Here is a 19,395-nt window from a genome sequence, read left to right as displayed (position 1 = left end):
CAGGAATGCAGTCTTGACAGGTGAAGGGGACTTGATCTCATGGGCTCCCATGTGTATACTGTTATCTAATAACTTACTAGCTAGAAAATGTAAAGCAATAGCTTGAATACTGAACAAGGATTTTTGTATGGGGTTCTTCTGCAGCCTTATGATTGTTAGCAAAAGAATAGGTAAGTGATATGTTTCAGCATTGTCTCTGTATAATCTTAATAGACTCATAACAGTCATTAAAAGACATTAGAAAACATGATTTAGTGGCAAAGCAGAATATCAGGTTAGTTAATATGATCTTAACTTATTTACAGAAGACTGGAAAGTAAAGGAAAATGTTTATTATAATCTTTTACAATATTAAAAAAGATTATTTATAATAATTAGAAGGGATTAAGGATCATTTATTTGTATTTACTTTTGCATTATCCAAGTTATCTGTGTTTTATTTTCTGAATTGAAAAAAAAAATCACTCATAGAATTTGCCAACCCTCATTTGTAGTTTTGTTAAATGATAGCAGGTATTACAAATTTTAGGTTTTATGTGTGCATTTTTCCATATTGCTTGATTGCTATGTTGCTTTAAAGTGCTAAAAAATATTTTCTGAAACAAAATCTAGAACTACTACGTGTAGAAAGAATTCTTTAAAAAATCACATTCATCTAGCTGAATTAGCTGGTTGAAGCACCTCTTTCCTTGTTTGCTTCTTAAGAACTTAAATGCTGTCACTCTAAGCATTTTAAAAGACAGCAAAACATGGCCAGTTGCATATAACACACCCAGCAATCTTGTGAGAATTGTGGGTATGCCCTAACACAGTGATGGCGAACCCATGACACACGTGTCAAAGGTGACAGGCGAACTCATTTTTTTGGTTGATTTTTCTTTGTTAAATGGCATTTAAATATGTAAAATAAATCTCAAAAATATAAGCCTTTGTTTTACTATGGTTGCAAATATCAAAAAATTTCTATATGTGACACGGCACCAGAGTTAAGTTAGGGTTTTTCAAAATGCTGACACGCCGAGCTCAAAAGGTTCGCCATCACTGCCCTAACAGGAACCCCATGAGAAAGAAAAGTAGCTAAGCTTTCCTGAGCACTTGTCACTTGCCGGGCAATGCTCCAGGCCCTCCATCTGGATGAACACACACAGTCCTATCTGAGGGAGGTGCTATTACAAATGAGGACACCTGGGCACAGAGGTTAAGAAACAACTAGTAAGGAGCACAGCCAGAATTTGAACCCACAAAGTCCATGTTCTTAATCAATATTGTAGATTAGGAAATTGAGGCGTGGAGAAGATAAGTTGCCCCAAGCCCTACAGCTGCTCTGTGGAAGGGCTGGGGGTCAGAAGCTGCCAGGCTGGGCTTATAGCCACTGCCCTCGACCAGCAAAGGTTCCTGTGGGCACCATGGGCGTTACAACAAAGGACCTCGTCTGGACAGCAACCTGACTGATAAACAGACCAGAAACTCAGGGGCTGCAGATAGGAATTTAAATTTCTTTCTTTAAAAACAAATATATTTTTATTGATTTTTAGAGAGGAAAGGAGAGGGAGAGAGAGACATTTCAATTATATTTTCCCAACCGCTAAGGTAGTTTACTTAGAGACCAAGGAATCGAAGCACACGAACAGGAGACAAAATAAGTCTTGGTAACTTGTCTACTAGACCAGACTGCAGGGAGGGGAAATCAATCTCCCAGAGGAGCACTTGTCAATGGCAGCGTCCATCAAGGACTCAGACCATAGGGCTCGAACAAATATTTATGAAACTGAGTTAACGGTAACTCAGTGAAAGTGTAGTACAAGACAGAAAACCAAAGGTACAGGGTCTTGAGGAAACCGGTCCAATTGAGGATCAAGGTCAGTGGCAGTAACGTCTGTCCCGCCAGGGAAGATGACGATTAACGTAAGTATCCCACGCACTGACCACGCACCACATGACATGTGCCCCAGACAGCAAGCCTTCGAGTGAGCAATGACTCCAGACAACTGTTAGGATGGCGACATACCAGTAATGAAGACCCAACACTTAAGTCAATTAAACGGCTTTCTCTCTATCGCTGTAAAGGCCTCCTTACACTTACGGTGAAGTTCAAGGTGAAACATTGGAGCACCAAATAAGCAACCAGTGGGAGGGGGTAGGGTGGCAGGTAACATCAACTCACACATGTAAAGGAAGATTGTTGGGGGTTCCATCGTGGTCGAAGTCTGAGAGGTCATGAATGGAGCTTACTGCGGTGACTGCCTGCCCAATTGTGTAGACGATGGATAGGGATACGATGGTCCTGTGTTTGGAGGGGTTAAGAAAAATCCAAGTTAATTGTATGGTCCGCTTCCTACTCCACCACAAAAAGGCCCCCGGCTTCAAACTTTCGAGAGCCTGGTCATGAATGTACTTGTTTCTCAAACTGAGTAAAGCTGGTAACTCTTAGAAAGGCAACCTGCTGATGAACCTGTTGCCCAGCCTGCAAGCGCAGAGCAAAGACTTGCCCAGAGGAGCCGGAGCAAGGGGGGAGATGCGTTTTATCTTCGAGCTCTTTGTAAGACCCAGTGTTTTATGTTACCTAACTACTGAAATTGGCACTTGTCTCTTTAGACAACGAGAGATTCTTACCTGATGCCTGGTAACAACATTTGGCCAGGAGTGGACCACTGCTCGCTCGTGTATTGAGTTATTTTGAGAGAGTGAATTTTCCTGCTTCTGTCCACATCATGCCTTGGCCTGGCAGAACCTTCACTTCTTTGCTGATTAAGTCCTGGGGACTTCCTGATAACCCCCTCTCGAGTGCACTTGACCAAGGGCTGGGCGGGTGCCCCGTGTCCTCTCTGTCCATGGAGCAGTGTGAGCCTTTTGGCTGCTGGGACATCAGTTGGGGAGCTTCTTTGTTCTCCCTGCCCTTAACTCAATGCTTCCCACATCATTAATGATAGATGGTGTCCCTGCTACTATTTCAAGATGAGACAAAGATGTCATTGCTGCTTGAAGGAGGAAAGGAGAACCTACAAACACCACTTGCACTCACTGCTAAATGCCAGGCACTATGCCACGCTCTGGGGGTACGCGGAAGAGCAGAAACAGGGCCTAGCATGCTCTCCTAAGAGTTTTAGGTTTCTGATTCTTTGCTCCCCGAGTCCATCATCTCAAACCACTAAGCTAATAATTACTTTTTGGCTTGTCAGGGAACAAGGAAGTTGCAACTACTCACGAGAATTTTCCCAGCCAGGAGTCGGCAATGAGAGCACCAAGGATAGGTGTCAGGTAGCAGAGGGCCACAAAGGTATGGTAGATGGCGGTGGACAGGTTGTCGTCCCATTTAAAGAACCGTGTGAAGTACAGAATGAGGAGTGCTTTCCGCAGCAGACAGGGCAAGGGAGGGAAAAGCACAGTTAGGAGTGGCCGCGGCAACTGGCGCTCTGCACGCAAGGGGGTGGGTGTCGAAAATAGTTACCTTTCATGCCATAGTAGGAAAATCTTTCGCAGAACTCATTGATCACGATGAAGAAGATGCTCAGGGGATAACCAAAGCAACTCTGACAAAAACAACAACAGTCCAGGGTTAAAATATACTCCCTGCTGGCCCGTTTTCACCAATGAGTGCTAACGGCATGAAAAGTAACCTGTGCCTATTAGTAACTTGTCAGTGACTGTCTGGAGGTAGAATCTTAGAATTAAAAATTTTTAGAATTAAAAATTTAAAATTTTTTATTCCCTTAGATTCCACACAGAGACAACGATGAAATGAAGCATCCAGTTTTGTTAGCCTGAGAAGGGCTGCACAGAGCATTTCCTAAAGAGAAGGAATGTCTCATACTCAGGACTGCCCTCTCGTGAATGATAGATGCACGATGCTCATTTGTGATGTGAATGAAGCACAAATGTGAACATGTTGGAGCAAAACAGACTAGAGTCTATAAGGTGAAGCTGCACAGAAAAGAAGAAGGGATACTTACATAGGATTTGGACGTCCCTGAAAGAAAAACAAAAATGCCACCATTAAAGTCAAATAATTCAAATGCTTTCTGCTGAGTCTAAGCTCAGGCCCTGTGACTTTTCCTGATAGTCAGATGTGTTGTCCAGACTTCTGCAGCCACCTCCAGGATCCCAGCCCTGGCCATGCCCCTCGTCCGGAGTCGGGCCTGGAAGCTGCATCTGCTTTAATTAGCTCCAGACAGTTCTCCTGTGGGTCAGAGTAGAGAACCAGAGGCACAGAGAACGGTGCCAAACCCATTTCCTCCTTAAAACCTTCAAACGCTGCCCACTGCCCACAGGCTAAAACCCAAACTTTTAGCATGGTCTTTGCTATCTCACAAGGTCAGCAGATTTGGTGAGGATTAACTAATGGAAAGATAAAATGCGTAAGGGTACTTAAAACACAGTGAGGGTTCAACCAGCATTCTCGTCACCTGGGCCCACCCTCCTTCCAGCCCCTTCCCCAGGCAGAGAGGGCTCCCACCATACCCAACCATTTGTTCACTGAACCAGATGCACCCACCCAAAGTCCTTCATGCACAAACCGCAAATCCTTTGCCAGGAATGCTCCTTGTATGCTCTCCTTCCCTTCATGAAGCCTTCTCTGACCTCCTATGCTGCCTCAATACCATAACAGCTTATATTTCTGCCTCCACTTTAGCGGAAGAATCACCATTTGCTGTTCACCTCCACTTTTCCAATACCTACCAGTGCAGGGCCCATTGTTAGAAGAGCAAAAAGACAAAGGGCCAGAATCCAAGTGAGTTGGTATAAACCACATCCATTGACCATCTTCTAAACTTAGTGTCCTTCACCCCTGTTGCCCAGCCCCTGCTCCTCTGTCTCCCCTGAATTTCGACAAGATTTCACCCATAGTCTTGTCTCAAGTCTTAACATTTCCTCGTGCTTCTTTCTATACTAACGCATTGCCCAGTGTTAGTATAGAAAGAAGTCTGTGTCTGTTACATGCTAGGCCCCTTGCCATGGGGAATCATCTCCCTCCTCCTCTCAGCCCCCATTGACCACATCTTAGAGTTCTTTGCTATTAGGGTCCCCTGAGCAGTCCCCTCCTCCTCTATTAGGAATCAGTGACCCCCCTAGCAGTGGTTCTCAAACTGAAGTGTGCCTCAGCATGACCCTGAGGGCTATGAGAACTGGTTGCTGGACCCCACGCCCAGAGTTGCTGTCTCTGTAGGTCTGGGATGGCCCATTGAGTTTGCATTTCTAACAAGTTCTAAGGTGATGTTGCTACTCAGGCCCAGGGACCCCACTTTGAGAACCACAGGTGAGCTGTGATGTTGAGTTGCCTGATGGATCTGCACAAATAAGTTTTGCCACTTCTCTGGCCCTGACACCCAGACAGATCCTCCTGTACCAGTTCAGAGCAGGAACTGAATACAGAGCTGCCCAGCACGCAGACGTCTCCACCAAGCCTCCCCACCTCACATTCTCACACGGTTCCCCATTCAGGGCCCTTCCTCTCCCCTCTGCCACCTTGTATTCTCATTATGTGCAAATCCAGGGCCCGTCCCACAAGAAACAAAACTGTGGACTCCGCTCTTGGCCCAGACCCACGTGGTCTTGCAGACCTTCCCCCGCTCATCTGGGAGGTCCTTCCTTCCCCATTCTGGTCATGTTGTGCTGCGGGCATTTGCACTTCCCCAGCTCAGCACGGCCATACACCAGATGGTCTCACTTTTGTCCACGTAAGAACAGTGATGCTATTTTAGTCCTTGTCCCGAGATGGGAAATAAACTGCCTGGTCTCATGGGACTCCAATTCCAAGCTCTTCTTGCCCATAACCATTCTGGAAGGAGATTCCTCAAACCTAACAGACTGGTTTTTCTCCCCAGTTAGACTTCCTTGTGGGGAGGGGCTGCTTTGAGGGGCAGCGTGTGAAGAATGCGGGCATGGGGCCAGACATGTGATTGAATCTCTGTCCTGTTGCTTTCCAGCTGTGACTTTGGGCGAGCCCATCTTTCCTCGCACAGGCTGCCTATCAGATGAAGATAATGCCACACACCTTACAGGACTGCTGTGAGTGCTCGCCTAGATGCTACTACCTAGGAATCCTCAGCACCTCGCATGCTGCTTTCCAGGGTGGATATTCAATGCTTGTTGAATGAATATGTCCCCCAAAGAACCAGTAGTATCACGCATCAAGCACCACGTTCAGATCCTGGCTCTGCCACTCGCTCGTCCCATTGGCCCCTCCAGGCCCGCTAGCCACCCTCTGCCCATGAGGCTGCCCTGCACGGATTTCATCCGTGTCCCCCCATCCTCCTGACCCCCCATATGGTTTGGCCGATGGGGAGCCCCAGCAGGAGATCAGAAGATCAGGTGTTTCTTTTCCTGGCTCCTTCCCGGAGAGGTCACCTGAGACTGCTGTGTCCTCAAGCGGCCGACACCGCTCCTCTGCAGTCGACACTTTCCACGTGGCTCTCTCCTTCCGGGGCTTGGTCACTGTTTTGACTTTCCATGGGTGGTAGCAATGGGGTCGTGACTCTGGGTTCCTGCACTATCATGTATGGTTCCCACAATCAGTCTTTTCTAATCAGTCTTTTTAAACAAATGCTCCTATTTTGAGAATGCCATTTGTTTCCTGATGGGACCATGACTGACACAGCCCACAAGTCAGATTTCATCACCAGACTGGGGAGAGCGCCACTCCCCAGGGAAATGAAAGGACCGGTGCTTCTGTAAAGCCCTCTGGCCGTACTCAGAGCCCAGTTTCATTGCAGTGGTGCCCGGTCTGCTCGAGGACTTGGACGCGGACGTGGCAGGACCGTACCATGCTCCGCCTACTTAGACCTCATATAATGTGGTCTCACCACGGTCTCCCACAGACCAGGCACAGCCAGGAGTGACACCCCATGGGCTCCAACCTTCTCTAGAAAAGCAGGAGGGAGGTATGAGCACCCAAACTCAGCAGAGAGAGCCTGGGGCTTCCCTACAGTCCTTCCTTTTGCAGATTTCTCAGAATTTTGGTTTCCAGGAAAGACTTTGCTAAATATTATTTAACACTGGTTACTGCTAAATAATACTGGCAAAGGTTTTGTTTACTTCAAACATAAATAGTGTTATAGAAAAAAGACCGAAACCATCAGAGGGCCTAGGTCTTGTTGCAACCATCGCACCCAGAACTACATTATGGGAAATGGAGTTTCTAAAGCCACGCAAGAGAAAATCTGAGTGCCCAGTCATCGCTCGGGGGGCTTTTCATTCCCTGGCAGGTGTGCATTCCAAAGGTGCGCACTGCCGGGCAGAGGTTGGCAAACTCTTCTTCTGCAGAATTCGGAACTGTTTACTGGATGTGATAGTGCAGTCAGCATTTTTTTATATATATATCTTTATTCACCCGAGTCAACAGGATTGCTATCTTAGAAAGTGGACGTCGTGCGTAGGGTGAGTCTTAAGTCTGAACTCAAATTTCAGCTCAGTCACAAGAGTCTGTTTACTTTGGTACAGTTGTGCCTGCTCTTGGCATCGAGTCAGCAGAGTGGAGTGGTCTGATGTTTCTAGCATCATTCACGGGTCACCTGGATTTAACTGCTGGTCTAAGGAAAACAGTTTAGAATCAGGGTGGCCATGAGCTTGCTCGGTCAGCACGGGGCACAGAGCAATCGCCGAGTCAAGGCCCGTTCTTATTGTTTCTAGGCCCAGCAGTGCCTTTGTCTTTTTCCTTTGGCTAAAGAATCTAATAAAATAAATGTACACGATGGATTTCTATGATTACTGTCTTGGGGGGAACAGCAGGAAAAAACAAGAAAGACAGTCTAATCACTTTCCATTACTTAATGAAATCTCTCCTTACGGTGAGTATTTCCTGCTAACAAAGCACATGCCATATTTTGAACCATTTAGGGATGGAAATACGAACTTATGGTTTGTTACCTAGACATTAAGAACACCCTCAGCACCACGATGGGTGTAAACAGGGAATTTCTAGCCCTTGGACGCGGGAAGAGAAGGGATGAGGCACTTCGCTAAAGTCTAAGGGAGGAGAAAAGTGTTCCCTGCCATTACCAGGAATGAAATGGAGGGAATCCTGTAAGCATTGCTGGGTGTGTTAGAGACGATGTTTCTGAAGTTGTAGGGCAAAGGTCCTCAAACTACGGCCTGTGGGCCACATGCGGCCCGCCGAAAACATTTATCCAGCCCGCCGGGTGTCTTTGCTGCCACTGCGTGTCCTGCTTAGCAGCCGACTGGTCCCGGGCCCGCAGTGCACATGTGTGGAATGTCTGAGGGACAGTGACCTGGCCCCCTGTTTAAAAAGTTTGAGGACCCCTGTTGCAGGGTGTGGTAGGCAGAGCAGTGGTGCCCTTGAGCTGTTCATGTCCTATTCCCTTGAACTTGTGGCCCTGTTACCTTCCATAACAAAGGGACTTTGTAGATGTGACTCGTTAAAGACCTTGAGATCGGGGTTCATCCTGGACTGGCTGGGTGGTCCCAGTGCGATCATGAGGGTCCTTGAAAGAGTCAGAGGAGGAGATGTGAGGAAGGAAGCGGAGGGTGAGCGATGGCCATTGCTGGCAGACCTCCACGACAAGGAATGTGGCGCCGCTAGAAGCTAAAAAAGACAAGGAAATGGAGCCTCCCAAGGGAACTCGGCCCTCCTGACACCTTGGTTTAGCTCAGTGAGACCCATGTCGGCTTCTGACCTCCACAATCGTAAGATAATAAATCTGTGTCATTTTAAGCCGCCAACTTTGTGCTAATTTGTTACAACAATTGCAAACAACACATGGTTTTGCCTTAAGCTTTGTAAACAGGTTTTTAATCACTATTTACAAAGAACCAAGACTCAACTTCCTAGCAGTTTTATTTGTTGGCAGGATGCCCTTTTAGTAATCCTACACACCCCCCTCCGCCCCCCCAGCTACATTTTCTGTCTGGGGCCTTGGAAGTCCATATCTGGCGACTGCCTTGTTGATGTGATTTGGCAGAACCTGTATGGGCGCTGCTACCTTCTACAGGTTACCGATTCTCCGCTCTCCATCTCTAATGCGAGGCTGCTGCCAAGCAGGAGTGGTCTGCAAACGGTTCCATCAACCGGGATTAAAATAGGTTGATCATTGTTCCTTTAGGGCAGGGGTGGGGAACCTTTTTTCTGCCAAGAGCCATTTGGATACTTATAACATCATTCTCGGGCCATACCAAATGATCAACTTAAAAGTTAGCCTGCTATGTTCGGTCAAACATCTAGTTAACTCACCCCTAACGCCTTGGCAGGGCCAGACCAAATGATTTTGTGGGCCTTATACAGCCCGGGAGCTGGACATCCCCCACCCCGGCTTTAGGCCACGCAAGTACCTTACAAAGTAGGTTATGTGAGAGCCCAGAGAATGCGGTGGCTTCTGCTAGAATATAGCCTCGCTCCTGGCCTGAGTGGTTTCCGTTAGACACATTGCCCCTGTGTCTCAAAGGAGGAAGGACGTGGGCCTTGGAGACAGGCAGGCTGCAGGGCAGCTTGGAGACATTCTTCCTAGCCACGTGGCTTTGTTCAAAGCACTTAACCAGGGGACGCCCCCGCTTCACTCAGAGAGGCCAGCACCTTCTTTGCAAGTGGATTTATCAGACAGAGTCTACATGAGGTTTGTTATTCACCGAGTGCCATGAAGACCGCTGGGTAGGATGGATGGGTGTTTGGAATGAATTGACTTAAAATGAAAACATGGACAAGAATTTCCCATGGAGAGCCTTGGCTGGGGTGAGAAGGCTCTCCAAGAAAGATGCAGTCCCCTCCAGGGTTGCTCACATTCAAAAGCAGAGGCCCTTCTGATGTCACCCGGGAACTTCAGGCCTGGAGATGAGGACAGAGAAAAGCCAGCCTTCTCAAGTACACGCCATAGCAGCAGGCGCAGCTTCTCAGTCCAGCTGTTTTTCTGATGGGCAGGCCACAGCGTGTGTCTCCTGGGTAGCTGGAGGGGCTTAAGGGTCATTTTTAATTCCCAGGGCAGTGGTTCTCAGAGTGGGGTCTCTGGACGAGCAGCTATACCTGGGAACTCATCAGAAATGCAAACTCTCAGGTCCGTCCCAGACCTCCCTAATTAGAAACTCAGAGGGCGGGCCTGCAGCTCTGCGTGCTATCAAGCCCTCCCGGTGCCACCCCACGTGCTGTGGTTGGGGGTTTGGGAGGACTCACTGCTCTGGAGTGACACTGGGGCGTAAAGAAAAGGGCTTGAAGTGAAGGTGTGCACCCCAAGGGGGACTCCTATCCAGGTGATAAGCTCCTCTGAAGTGATTCTGCCCCCTGTTAATTCCGTCCTGCTTTCTGAGGCTCTGTCTTATCTTACCTTCCGGTCTCCTGTCCACCCTGAGCTTCCCGAGAGGGAGCCCTCCAGGACTGCTCTCTAGCCTGGCTGGCTCTCCACTGCCTGCAGGGTCAGACCTGCTGCTCATCACAGCAGGTGAAGCCCTTCGGCTTCTGCCTGCCGCCTCCCTGCGCCCCACACAGAGGAAGGCACAGGACTTCCAGCTCCACGCAGGCTCTTCACAGCTGTCTGCACCACAGGGCAGTCAGCACTCACCTGCCCCCTCAGCCTCCCAGATACTCTCTCCCCACTCTTGGGTCTCTTTAGCCTCTTTACAACTGCCCCCGGCAAAGCTAGTTGTTCTGATTTTTTGAAAAATGTTACAGAGCTGCATATACTATTTTTCTTTTTTTGAGAAAATAGTGTGTACCACTTCAAAAAGAGCCAACCAGGATATGCCCGAGGCGTGCCTGTGGCTGACCTGAGGCGAGGTGACAGCTACAGGGGGAAGAGGAAGGAGCTTGGGTGCCTTGTGCTGCACACTTGGTTGGAGTCCTGCTCCCTTCCCCACCCCAAACACACACACACACACACACACACACACACACACACACACACACACACATACCCTTCACTGGGAGTGAGTGACAATAACCCCCCCCCCAGCCCCCCGATCAGTAGTCGGGTTAACTCAAGAACCAGTTCTGGGCTTGTCACCAGCCCTTGGTTCTGCAGTGGCTCTCCTCAAAGCTGGTTCTTGCCTGACTTGGTGATTTTCCCCCCTTATGTGAATACTTCGCCACATTTCCCACCCCCAGGGTTCCTGCTAGTCCATATGGCACTTTTCTATGCATTAGGAAACCGTGATCTTGCAGGCCAGCTGCTGCCCTGGGAGGTGTGGCTGACGAGTGGACAGTGCCTTGGTGCCAAGAAGCAAAGGTGCCCCGGGTGGATGCATTGCTTGGCAATGGAGCAAGGGCTGCATCCCAGGCTATTCTGGGCTGCATGTCTGGCGCTTCGGCCAGGCGGGGCACGCTGTGCGCTCTGTTCCTAGAACTCATAGATAGGAAGGTGGTCACTGTACTGATGCTGTACTGTGTCGGGAACAAATTGTGTAAACAAGGCGTACTCGCTGTTCCTAGAACACATAGATAGGAAGGTGGTCACTGTACTGATGCTGTGCTGTGTCGGGAACAAATTGTGTAAACAAGGCTTTGTAACTAACTTCGTGGATTTTGCAAATAAAAACGCTGTAACTCCTGTAGTCGGCACTGCAGCTCAGCCTTTGCTTCGGCAGAGTGCTGTAGCTGTAGTCACTGGCCAGCTTAATAAAGGCTCCTAAATCCTGATCTGAGTCCCTGGTGGTTGTCTCCGCGGGTCGCCCCATTACAAGGTCCTAGGGCCCCTCTATGGACCGTGACCCTAGGAAGGCTCCTAAATCCTGATCTGAGTCCCTGGTGGCCCCATTACAAGGCCCTGGGGCCCCTCTATGGACCGTGACCCTGCCCATCTTTCAATTGTGAGTGTGTAATTTTTTTTATATATAGAAATAAACCCCTTTCCTCAACTACCTTCTTCCCCACCACAAAAGAATCTATTTTTCCCTGTACCCACGCAGGCCATGCAGGCAAAGGTGCGAGCCCTGCTGAGGAGGACGGGGCTCTCTGTCTTGCCCCCTGAAAAGACACATACAGAAGATAAATCCATTTGGCTACAGTCTGGCACAGGCTTCTCAGCAGCGGGGTACCTCATGATGTGTGCCTCCCTCGTCCTTAGCCGTTGTTCTGGTGTTGCCCTGTTGTTGCGAGAACGGGGCCCACAGGGAGGTGGCACCTTTGCCCAGCCTTCCGTTGCCGTGTGAGTAACAAGCTGCCTGAGTGTCTTTAGCCATCCATCGGCCAGCCTGGCCCTGGTCCTGTCCTGCGTGTGTCTGGCAGCCATGCCTTTGCCTTTCTTTAACCCACCTTGTCCCTCAGCTTGGGCTCACGGGGCAGGACTGAGGGGGGCAGCTCTTGGTCGGCACGTGAGTTTGCTGGGGCTGCCATAACCACGTACCACAAACGGAGTGGCTGAAAACAATGGAAATTCATCGGACCACAGTTCTAGAGGCTGGAAACCCAAGGTCAAGGTGTGTGCAGGGCTGGTTCCTTCCGAGGGCCGTGAGGGAGAATCTGATCCAGGCCTCTTCCCTGGCTTCCCGGGCTTACTGGAGAACTTCGACGTTCCTTGACATGGAGGAACATCGCCCTATCTCTGCCTTCATCCGCACGGGCCTTCTCCCGTGTGCCTGTCAGTGTCCAAATTTCCCCTTTTCGCGAGGACACCAGTCACATTGGATTACGGGCCCACCTACTCCAGAATGACCTCATCTAAATCGATTATATCTACAATGACCTTATTTTCAAACAAGGTCACATTCTGAGGTACCAGGAGCTAGAACTTCAGCACATGAATTTGGGGGGCTGAGGGTGGGGAGCATAATTCAACCCATAATAGTCAGAGAGCACCTGTAGTGCTCAATATATGGCTGTGGTTACAGATATTCTCCTTTTAAAAAGATTTCTACACAATTGTCCAAAGTGATAGGCTTAGAGGCCCATATAGCCACCTCTGATAGTTTTATAAATATGACTTTTATCATTGCTTCCGTAACCAAAGGTGTGCATCACTGACTGCCATATCTGTTCTCTTTCAGAAAGAAATGATCCTTATGGGCCTCAGGATCTGACCGGCTTCGGACATGCCCAGAGATGGTTTGTTCCTCAATTCGGGGAAAGGGCAGCCAGGCTAGAGGGTGCTAGGAGTTCATATGCAATAAGCTGTAATGCAAAACAGAAAGATCCAGGCACAGGCTTAAGCTCTGCCTCAGTTACTTCAGCGAGATGGGTGTTAGGAAGGCAGCCCTTGCTCTCCAAGTTATGTCCTTTATCTACACCTGGACATTCCTTCATTCAGAAGAACATCCTTTATTCTGAACTTCCAGCTAGGCTCACTTTAAATGCTGTGACTGCTGGGAGTGAATAAACAAATCTACTCTCAGGTTAAGGAGAAGCCAGACACCCCAGAGCAGGCTCTGGAAGGGAATGAGAGAACAGAACAAGAAGGGAAGCAGCTGTCAGCCTCATGAACAACACCCTCCCGCCACAGCCAGCTGCACACACCCAGCACACAATACGAACAAGGGAACTAGTAGCAGCCCTGGTAATATTGTATATGGCGGAGAAAATACCAAGACACGCAAGTGTCACTAAATCAAAAGGAACCAACTAGTAGCAGCCCTGGTAATATTGTATATGGCAGAGAAAACAATACCAAGACATGCAAGTGTCACTAAATCAAAAGGAACTGATCTCTTGGTCCTTTGAGGGGAGGGGTTGTTTTGGAAGCAATTCAGTTGGAGACCCTAAATATTAGAGACAAAGATTTTTTTTACTCTTAGATGTGAAATCGTGGCTAGAAAATCTGCTCTATGATCACAGTAAGTGGGAAGTTAGCTACAAAGCTATGCACGAAATGTACATTTCTCCATAGCTGATGTTTAGACTGCACATGCCTCCTTCCTATCATGAATCTTCCTATAAGACATTTCTAGAAGCAGAATGCTGGTAAAACATTGGCATATTTTATTTTGTTACATATTACCTAACAACTCTTCATAGAAGTATTAGGTGACTAATTTTTTCCAGTCTTGTAATTTTAAAATGAGCATACGTAGAAGAAAAAGCTATAAAAAAGTTTAAATATTATCCATAGCTAAGTGTTGCCTGGAAACTTTATCCACAGATACGCACTACAATACCAACGGAGCATGCACATAAGTTTTAGAGTTAATTTGAGGTAAATTACCTGAGTCTATGACATCGCTGTGAGCATGTCACCTACTATTACACATGGTGGGGGGAGTGTTTTCCACACACTTATTATGTCATTAAATGGATTGTTGTTTAGGATGGATCAGAACTGTGAGCAGACAAGTCCATCTGCCGTGCTGGGGGAGACACCAGGCACCAAACGTAGCCCCAAGCGGAGGGTGCTGCCACAATGTGCTCATCCTTACACACTAAGAATGTTCCCTACCTAAAGTTATGTGTAGGTGATGCACGTATTTCAGAGAGAACCTTTCTATTACCATGTGTATGGGTTGGAGAGGATGTCCCCCCAAAACTCATTTCCTTCTCAGAATCTCAGAACATGACCTTATTTGAAATGCGGTCATTTCAGGCAAAGTGAGTTAAAATGAGGTCATACCGGAGTAGAGTGGGTCTTTAATCCAATAGGACTGGTGTCCTCCTAAGAAGACAGCCATATGAAGGCAGCTATGCATGGAGGGGAGACGAGGTGAAGGCACAGGGACAGGAGAAGGTGGCCACGGAGGCAGGGATCACAGTGGTGTATCTATAAGCCAAGGAATGCCAAGGATGGGCAGCAACCCCCGAGGCCAAGAGGAAGGCCTGGGAACTGATTCTCCCCTGGAGCTTCCGGAGCCAGCGCGGCCCTGCCAACACCTGGATTCTGGTCTTCCAACCTTCAGAATTACGAGAGAATACATTTCTATTGTCTTAAGCGACTCCATCTGTGGTACATTTCTTACAGTAGCCTCAGGAAACACCACGTGAGCTTATGTGTGTTGACTAATTGGGGAAAAGGGTTGTTCCTCCAAGAACGTCTCAGATGTACCTCCTATGTCCTAATCGCTTTTATAACAAAATCGTCCTATCTGAGGCAGACTGTAGGCGCTTTAAATGCTTGGCCGAGAGCTTCCAATGACTTGTGTTATGTATGTACGTTTTGCGAATTTTCCGATCTCAAGTCTGATTCTCAAACCACATTTTCCTTTGGTTATGTGCTCAGTTTCACAAGCCCCACACAATAACCGATGACTTTACACCCTCACCCAATGACAGGCTCCTTTCAGCCACCCCGTGGGAGGCCTTGGCTGGTTTCCAATCTGGAGTAATTGAATCTTCCTCTCGTTGTAGGGGCATCTGTGAAGATCTGATCCCTTCCCCTGGACGGCGGTTACTTCCGACCGCTGAGACCGTCCGTTAGCTCTGTGCGGCTTGTGGACTGTGGCTGCACTTGCGCCCAATCTCGGCAGCGAGCAGAAGCACGGCCCGGCCCGTGTGACACAGCCCTGTTCACATCGACCGCACGAGGCGACCCCGTGGTTTCCTCCGTGATATATTTCTGGCCTCCGAAGCCAAGGCATGAAGTTGCAAAACAATGATTCTCTGGTTCTTTGTGTTGCAACCCCACTCTGAGTCAACGTTCTCGCCTGCTGACAATACTGCTTTCCTTCTTTCATCACCCTCACGGAGGAACGTGGAATGTTCCTCGGATTCCACCCTTGTTTTTATTTCCCTATCAGCTCACCTGGGTCACCTACCTACTTTCTCTCCTGCCAGGGCTGAAATTAAGATGCAACTGTGTCCTAGAGCTCCCCCGAGAGGGGACCCAGCCGCTGTGGAGCCCCAGTCCCGTGCTTCCATTCATTCCCTGTCAGCCGTCCCTCTCACTAGCGAGCTTTCCTGCTAGCTCAGCTGGCCCATTGACTAACCTCGCCATCTGTTCTCTGCTTTTCAGAAACTCAAAGGGCAGCAGGAAAATCATTCATCAAAAAATCCGAGTAAAGCAAAAATGGAATAATTCCACCCAGGACATTGTGCAGAGGGATGAAGGAATATAGGAAAATTTAGCATTAAGGTGGCAAATCCTCCAACTCTGACAAGCCACTATTAGCTGCTGCTTTCTCTGGTCTTAGGATACGTCGTGCACCTCAACTGTAACACAGTGTGGAAAAATGTGTATGGGCAAGGGTGTTCCTATGCCTGAGGATATGCGTTTCTTCAAGGCAGGACTATTTTATGCCTGCACATGACAATTAAATACCTGCACACATATTTAAGGAATGTAGGCCTGCCCCCTGCAGCCTGTGCTGAGCCACATGATTCATCTCCTCTATGCTTTTCTACCCTATGTTCTTAGCTTCTGCAAGCTAATTTTCAAATTCTAGCTGCTCATGTACCCCAAACCTGATCACCCTGGGCAAGCCAGGGGCCAGACTGCATGAGCCATGATTTCATTTGGGGGCACAGTGGCAACGTTTGGATGTGGGGAGAGCCTGTCATTTAGAGCAGTGATTCTCAAAGTGCAGTCCTGGCCCAGCAGCTCCTGGGAACCTGTGCAAACACTAACCCTTAAGCCCTGCCCTGGACCTACCGACGCAGACAGTCTAGGGATAAGGGCAGGCAACCTGTCAGAATAAGCCCTCACTCAGGGGATCCTGATGCATGCTGCAGTTTGAAAACCACGGACAGTCATACCAGCATGGAGGAAACAATGCCAGTCCTCTCTTTGTGCTGTCAGGGGGGAAGGTTCTCGCAGGGATCAGAGGCCCAAGGCCACCTCTGGCGTGGCGCTATCTCAGCGTCTAGCTGTACACGTGCCACCTGTATAGGAGTGTCAGCCCCCCTGTGACCTCAGCATTGTTCTTCGGTTTACCCAAGAACCTCTGGGAAGAGGAGAGAATGCGGAAGGATTTATAAATGGCCAGGTTCACAGCACCTTTCCGGTTAGTCCATCATTTTATGCTCAGGCAGAAGGCCCCCTCGCAAAAGTCACCAGAATCCCATACAAGTCCAGCAGGAGGCTGGGAGTTAGGGGGACAGGGGGGGCGAGGGGCAGGAACATAACAAAGTATCCTTCATTAACTGAGAGGATTTCTCAAATCAGCCTGGAGGCCTGGGAGAGGGAGACAGAAGTTTGCTTCATAGAACTTGAGTCCTCATATTTAATTTTCAAAGCCAAATATGTGCCAATGGTTTTTCAGACCAAAGTAATTTGCTATAGCAACAACGTGAACTCTGGGTAAAGGAGTGGGGTGGGGTGAGAGGAGGGATGGAATATTTGAAATCTTCAATCAAAGCATCTCAATGCCCACAAAGGTCTCTGCGGTGGCTCAGTCACTGGAGAGGTTCTCAGCCATTCTGAGACCTGACTGCACAAGACAGCCCTTGGGAGACGGACCCTCTCTCCACCCTCAGCTCCGATCAGCACACCCATACTTTATTTTTTTAAAATATCGTATTGATTTTTTTACAGAGAGGAAGGGAGAGGGATAGGGAGTTAGAAACATCGATGAGAGAGAAGCATTGATCAGCTGCCTCCTGCACACTCCCCACTGGGGCTGTGCCCGCAACCAAAGTACATGCCCCTGACCGGAATCGAACCCGGGACGCTTGAGTCCGCAGGCCGATGCTCTAACCACTGAGCAAAGCCAGTCAGGACCCCATACTTTATTTTTTTAAAATATGTTTTTATTGATTTCAGAGAGGAAGGGAGAGGGAGAGATAAATATCAATGATAAGAGAGAATCATTGATCAGTCGTCTCCTGCACGCCCCCTACTGGGCATGAGCCAGCAACCTGGGCATGTGCCCTTGACTGGAATCAAACCCGGGACCCTTCAGTCTGCAGGCTGATGCTCTATCCACTGAGCCAAACAGGCTAGGGCTGCACATCCATACTTTAAAGCAAGGGTCGGCACACTATCGTTTACGGGCCAAATCCGGCTCACCACCTGCTTTTGTACGCTTGCAAGCTAAGAATGGTTTCAACATTTTTTTAATGATGAAGAAAAAGTTTTTAAAGGCTATACTGTGACACATGAAAATTACATAAAATTCAAATTTCCCTGCCCTCTAAAGTTTTATTAGAACACAGCTCCTCCCATTTGTTTACATATTTTGAACTATAAGGGCGGGGTTGAGTAGTTGCCATTGAGACTGTAAGGTCCCCAAAGCCGAAAATGTTGACTCCTGGCTCTTTCCAAGAAAGGTCTGCCGACAAAGGGTTGGTTGGCAGTTTAAGATTCTAACCAGATCCTGCAGCCAGGTTTAGCTATGTATCCTCACCCCCAAAGCCACTTTCTATCCAGTTTATTCTTGTGTATCCCCGTGCTTATGTTACTAAGTCTAACGAATGCCTCAATGGCACAGTTCTGTGACTCCCTTCGCATCCCTCACTTTCCTATTCGGTCATAACTCCTGCCTCTCCATTTCCAGGGCGAGTGAAAGAACCTGGCGTCAAAATTTGTTCCAATGACAGGAGAGGACATCAGCTCAAAGCAAACATTTTTCTCTGCACTGTTTCCTGCTTCTCTCCCTGGGACGCTCACCAACTCTGCCAGCTCTTCCCCTTTCAGTCACCAGGGGATCTGAAACAACGTGGTGCAATCTAAGCACCGAAGATCTGTTCGTAAGAGGGGAAGTTACTGCTAGTTCTTTACTAAAAACATTTTCGAATGATCTGTGTCACTTACTAAACCCAGATATTGAAAATTTAGGACTTGAGTAAACTGGTGTCTGCATGCCAACATTTTGTAGCTGCTCACACACTATGCCAAACTCAGTTGCAAAAAACACCCACTTAAGGACCAATTTGCAAACTGGAAAGAGTCCATTCACTGGGGCTACGCGCCAAAAGCTGCGTTTATTCCCCAACAATCAGCTCTCCTGATGGGAACTCTTAGGGAAGTTGTCCTGCAGAACAGACGTTTCGCAGGTAGTAGCCATCTACAGATGGAAACAAACGCTCAGAGCCACTCCCAGAAAAGTTTACACGGACTGACAAGCGAATGGTGGTTCAGTTGGGATCCAGACCTCTAGCCCAGGAGGCAGCGGCCTGGGAAGCACATCTGCTGGCAGCCTGCACCTGAGAGCCACAGCCTCTGGACCAGCTGTCAGCCACAACCCCACGCCCCACGCGGGAAGCTCTGGGTGCTGCTACTGCAGAACCATGGCACTGCCGGGACAGTGCGCCTCTGGGAGCCCACGCCGGTGCTACGCTCTTACACACCTCAACACAGCCAGGGGGGCGGCACTGATACTTCTATTTGACGGCTGAGAATTTCGGCCCAACGAGCTTACTTGACTGATGCAAAGTCACAGAGGTAGCAAGTGGTAGGAGAACATTAGCGCAGGCAGGTGGAAGTCCGACTCCCAAAGCCCCCTGTCTGCCCGGCCCTCGCACGGCCCCACTTCGGGGCCATCACTCGACTTGCTCCCCGTGTTGGAGGGAGAAGGGGGCTGGCTGATATCTGGCCTCTTCCAGAACCGGCGCTCTTGCGCCTGCAATCGTCCCAGAGCGCTTTGTTCTGCCGGCAGCGGGCACTT

At 48.7% G+C, this 19,395-nt stretch overlaps 1 protein-coding gene across 1 annotated transcript in view; it reads right to left on the bottom strand.

Moving 5' to 3' along the window:
* Positions 1–19,395, bottom strand: part of SLC15A1 (solute carrier family 15 (oligopeptide transporter), member 1) — a 44,214-nt gene that overhangs the window by 21,847 nt on the left and 2,972 nt on the right. Inside the window, exons 2-6 of the mRNA XM_015557558.1 lie at positions 4,289–4,294; positions 3,951–3,968; positions 3,449–3,530; positions 3,206–3,347; positions 2,165–2,284 (exon numbers count right to left, since the gene is read on the bottom strand). Of these exons, the coding sequence (XP_015413044.1) occupies positions 2,165–2,284; positions 3,206–3,347; positions 3,449–3,530; positions 3,951–3,968; positions 4,289–4,291 (365 nt within the window). The 5' untranslated portion in view covers positions 4,292–4,294. The remainder of the gene's footprint in view (positions 1–2,164; positions 2,285–3,205; positions 3,348–3,448; positions 3,531–3,950; positions 3,969–4,288; positions 4,295–19,395) is intronic.

This window comes from Myotis davidii, unplaced genomic scaffold (assembly GCF_000327345.1).
Source record: "Myotis davidii unplaced genomic scaffold, ASM32734v1 scaffold133, whole genome shotgun sequence".
NCBI lineage: Eukaryota > Metazoa > Chordata > Mammalia > Chiroptera > Vespertilionidae > Myotis > Myotis davidii.
Note: the sequence above shows the minus strand (reverse complement) of the source record. Positions and strands in the feature narration are given on the sequence as shown.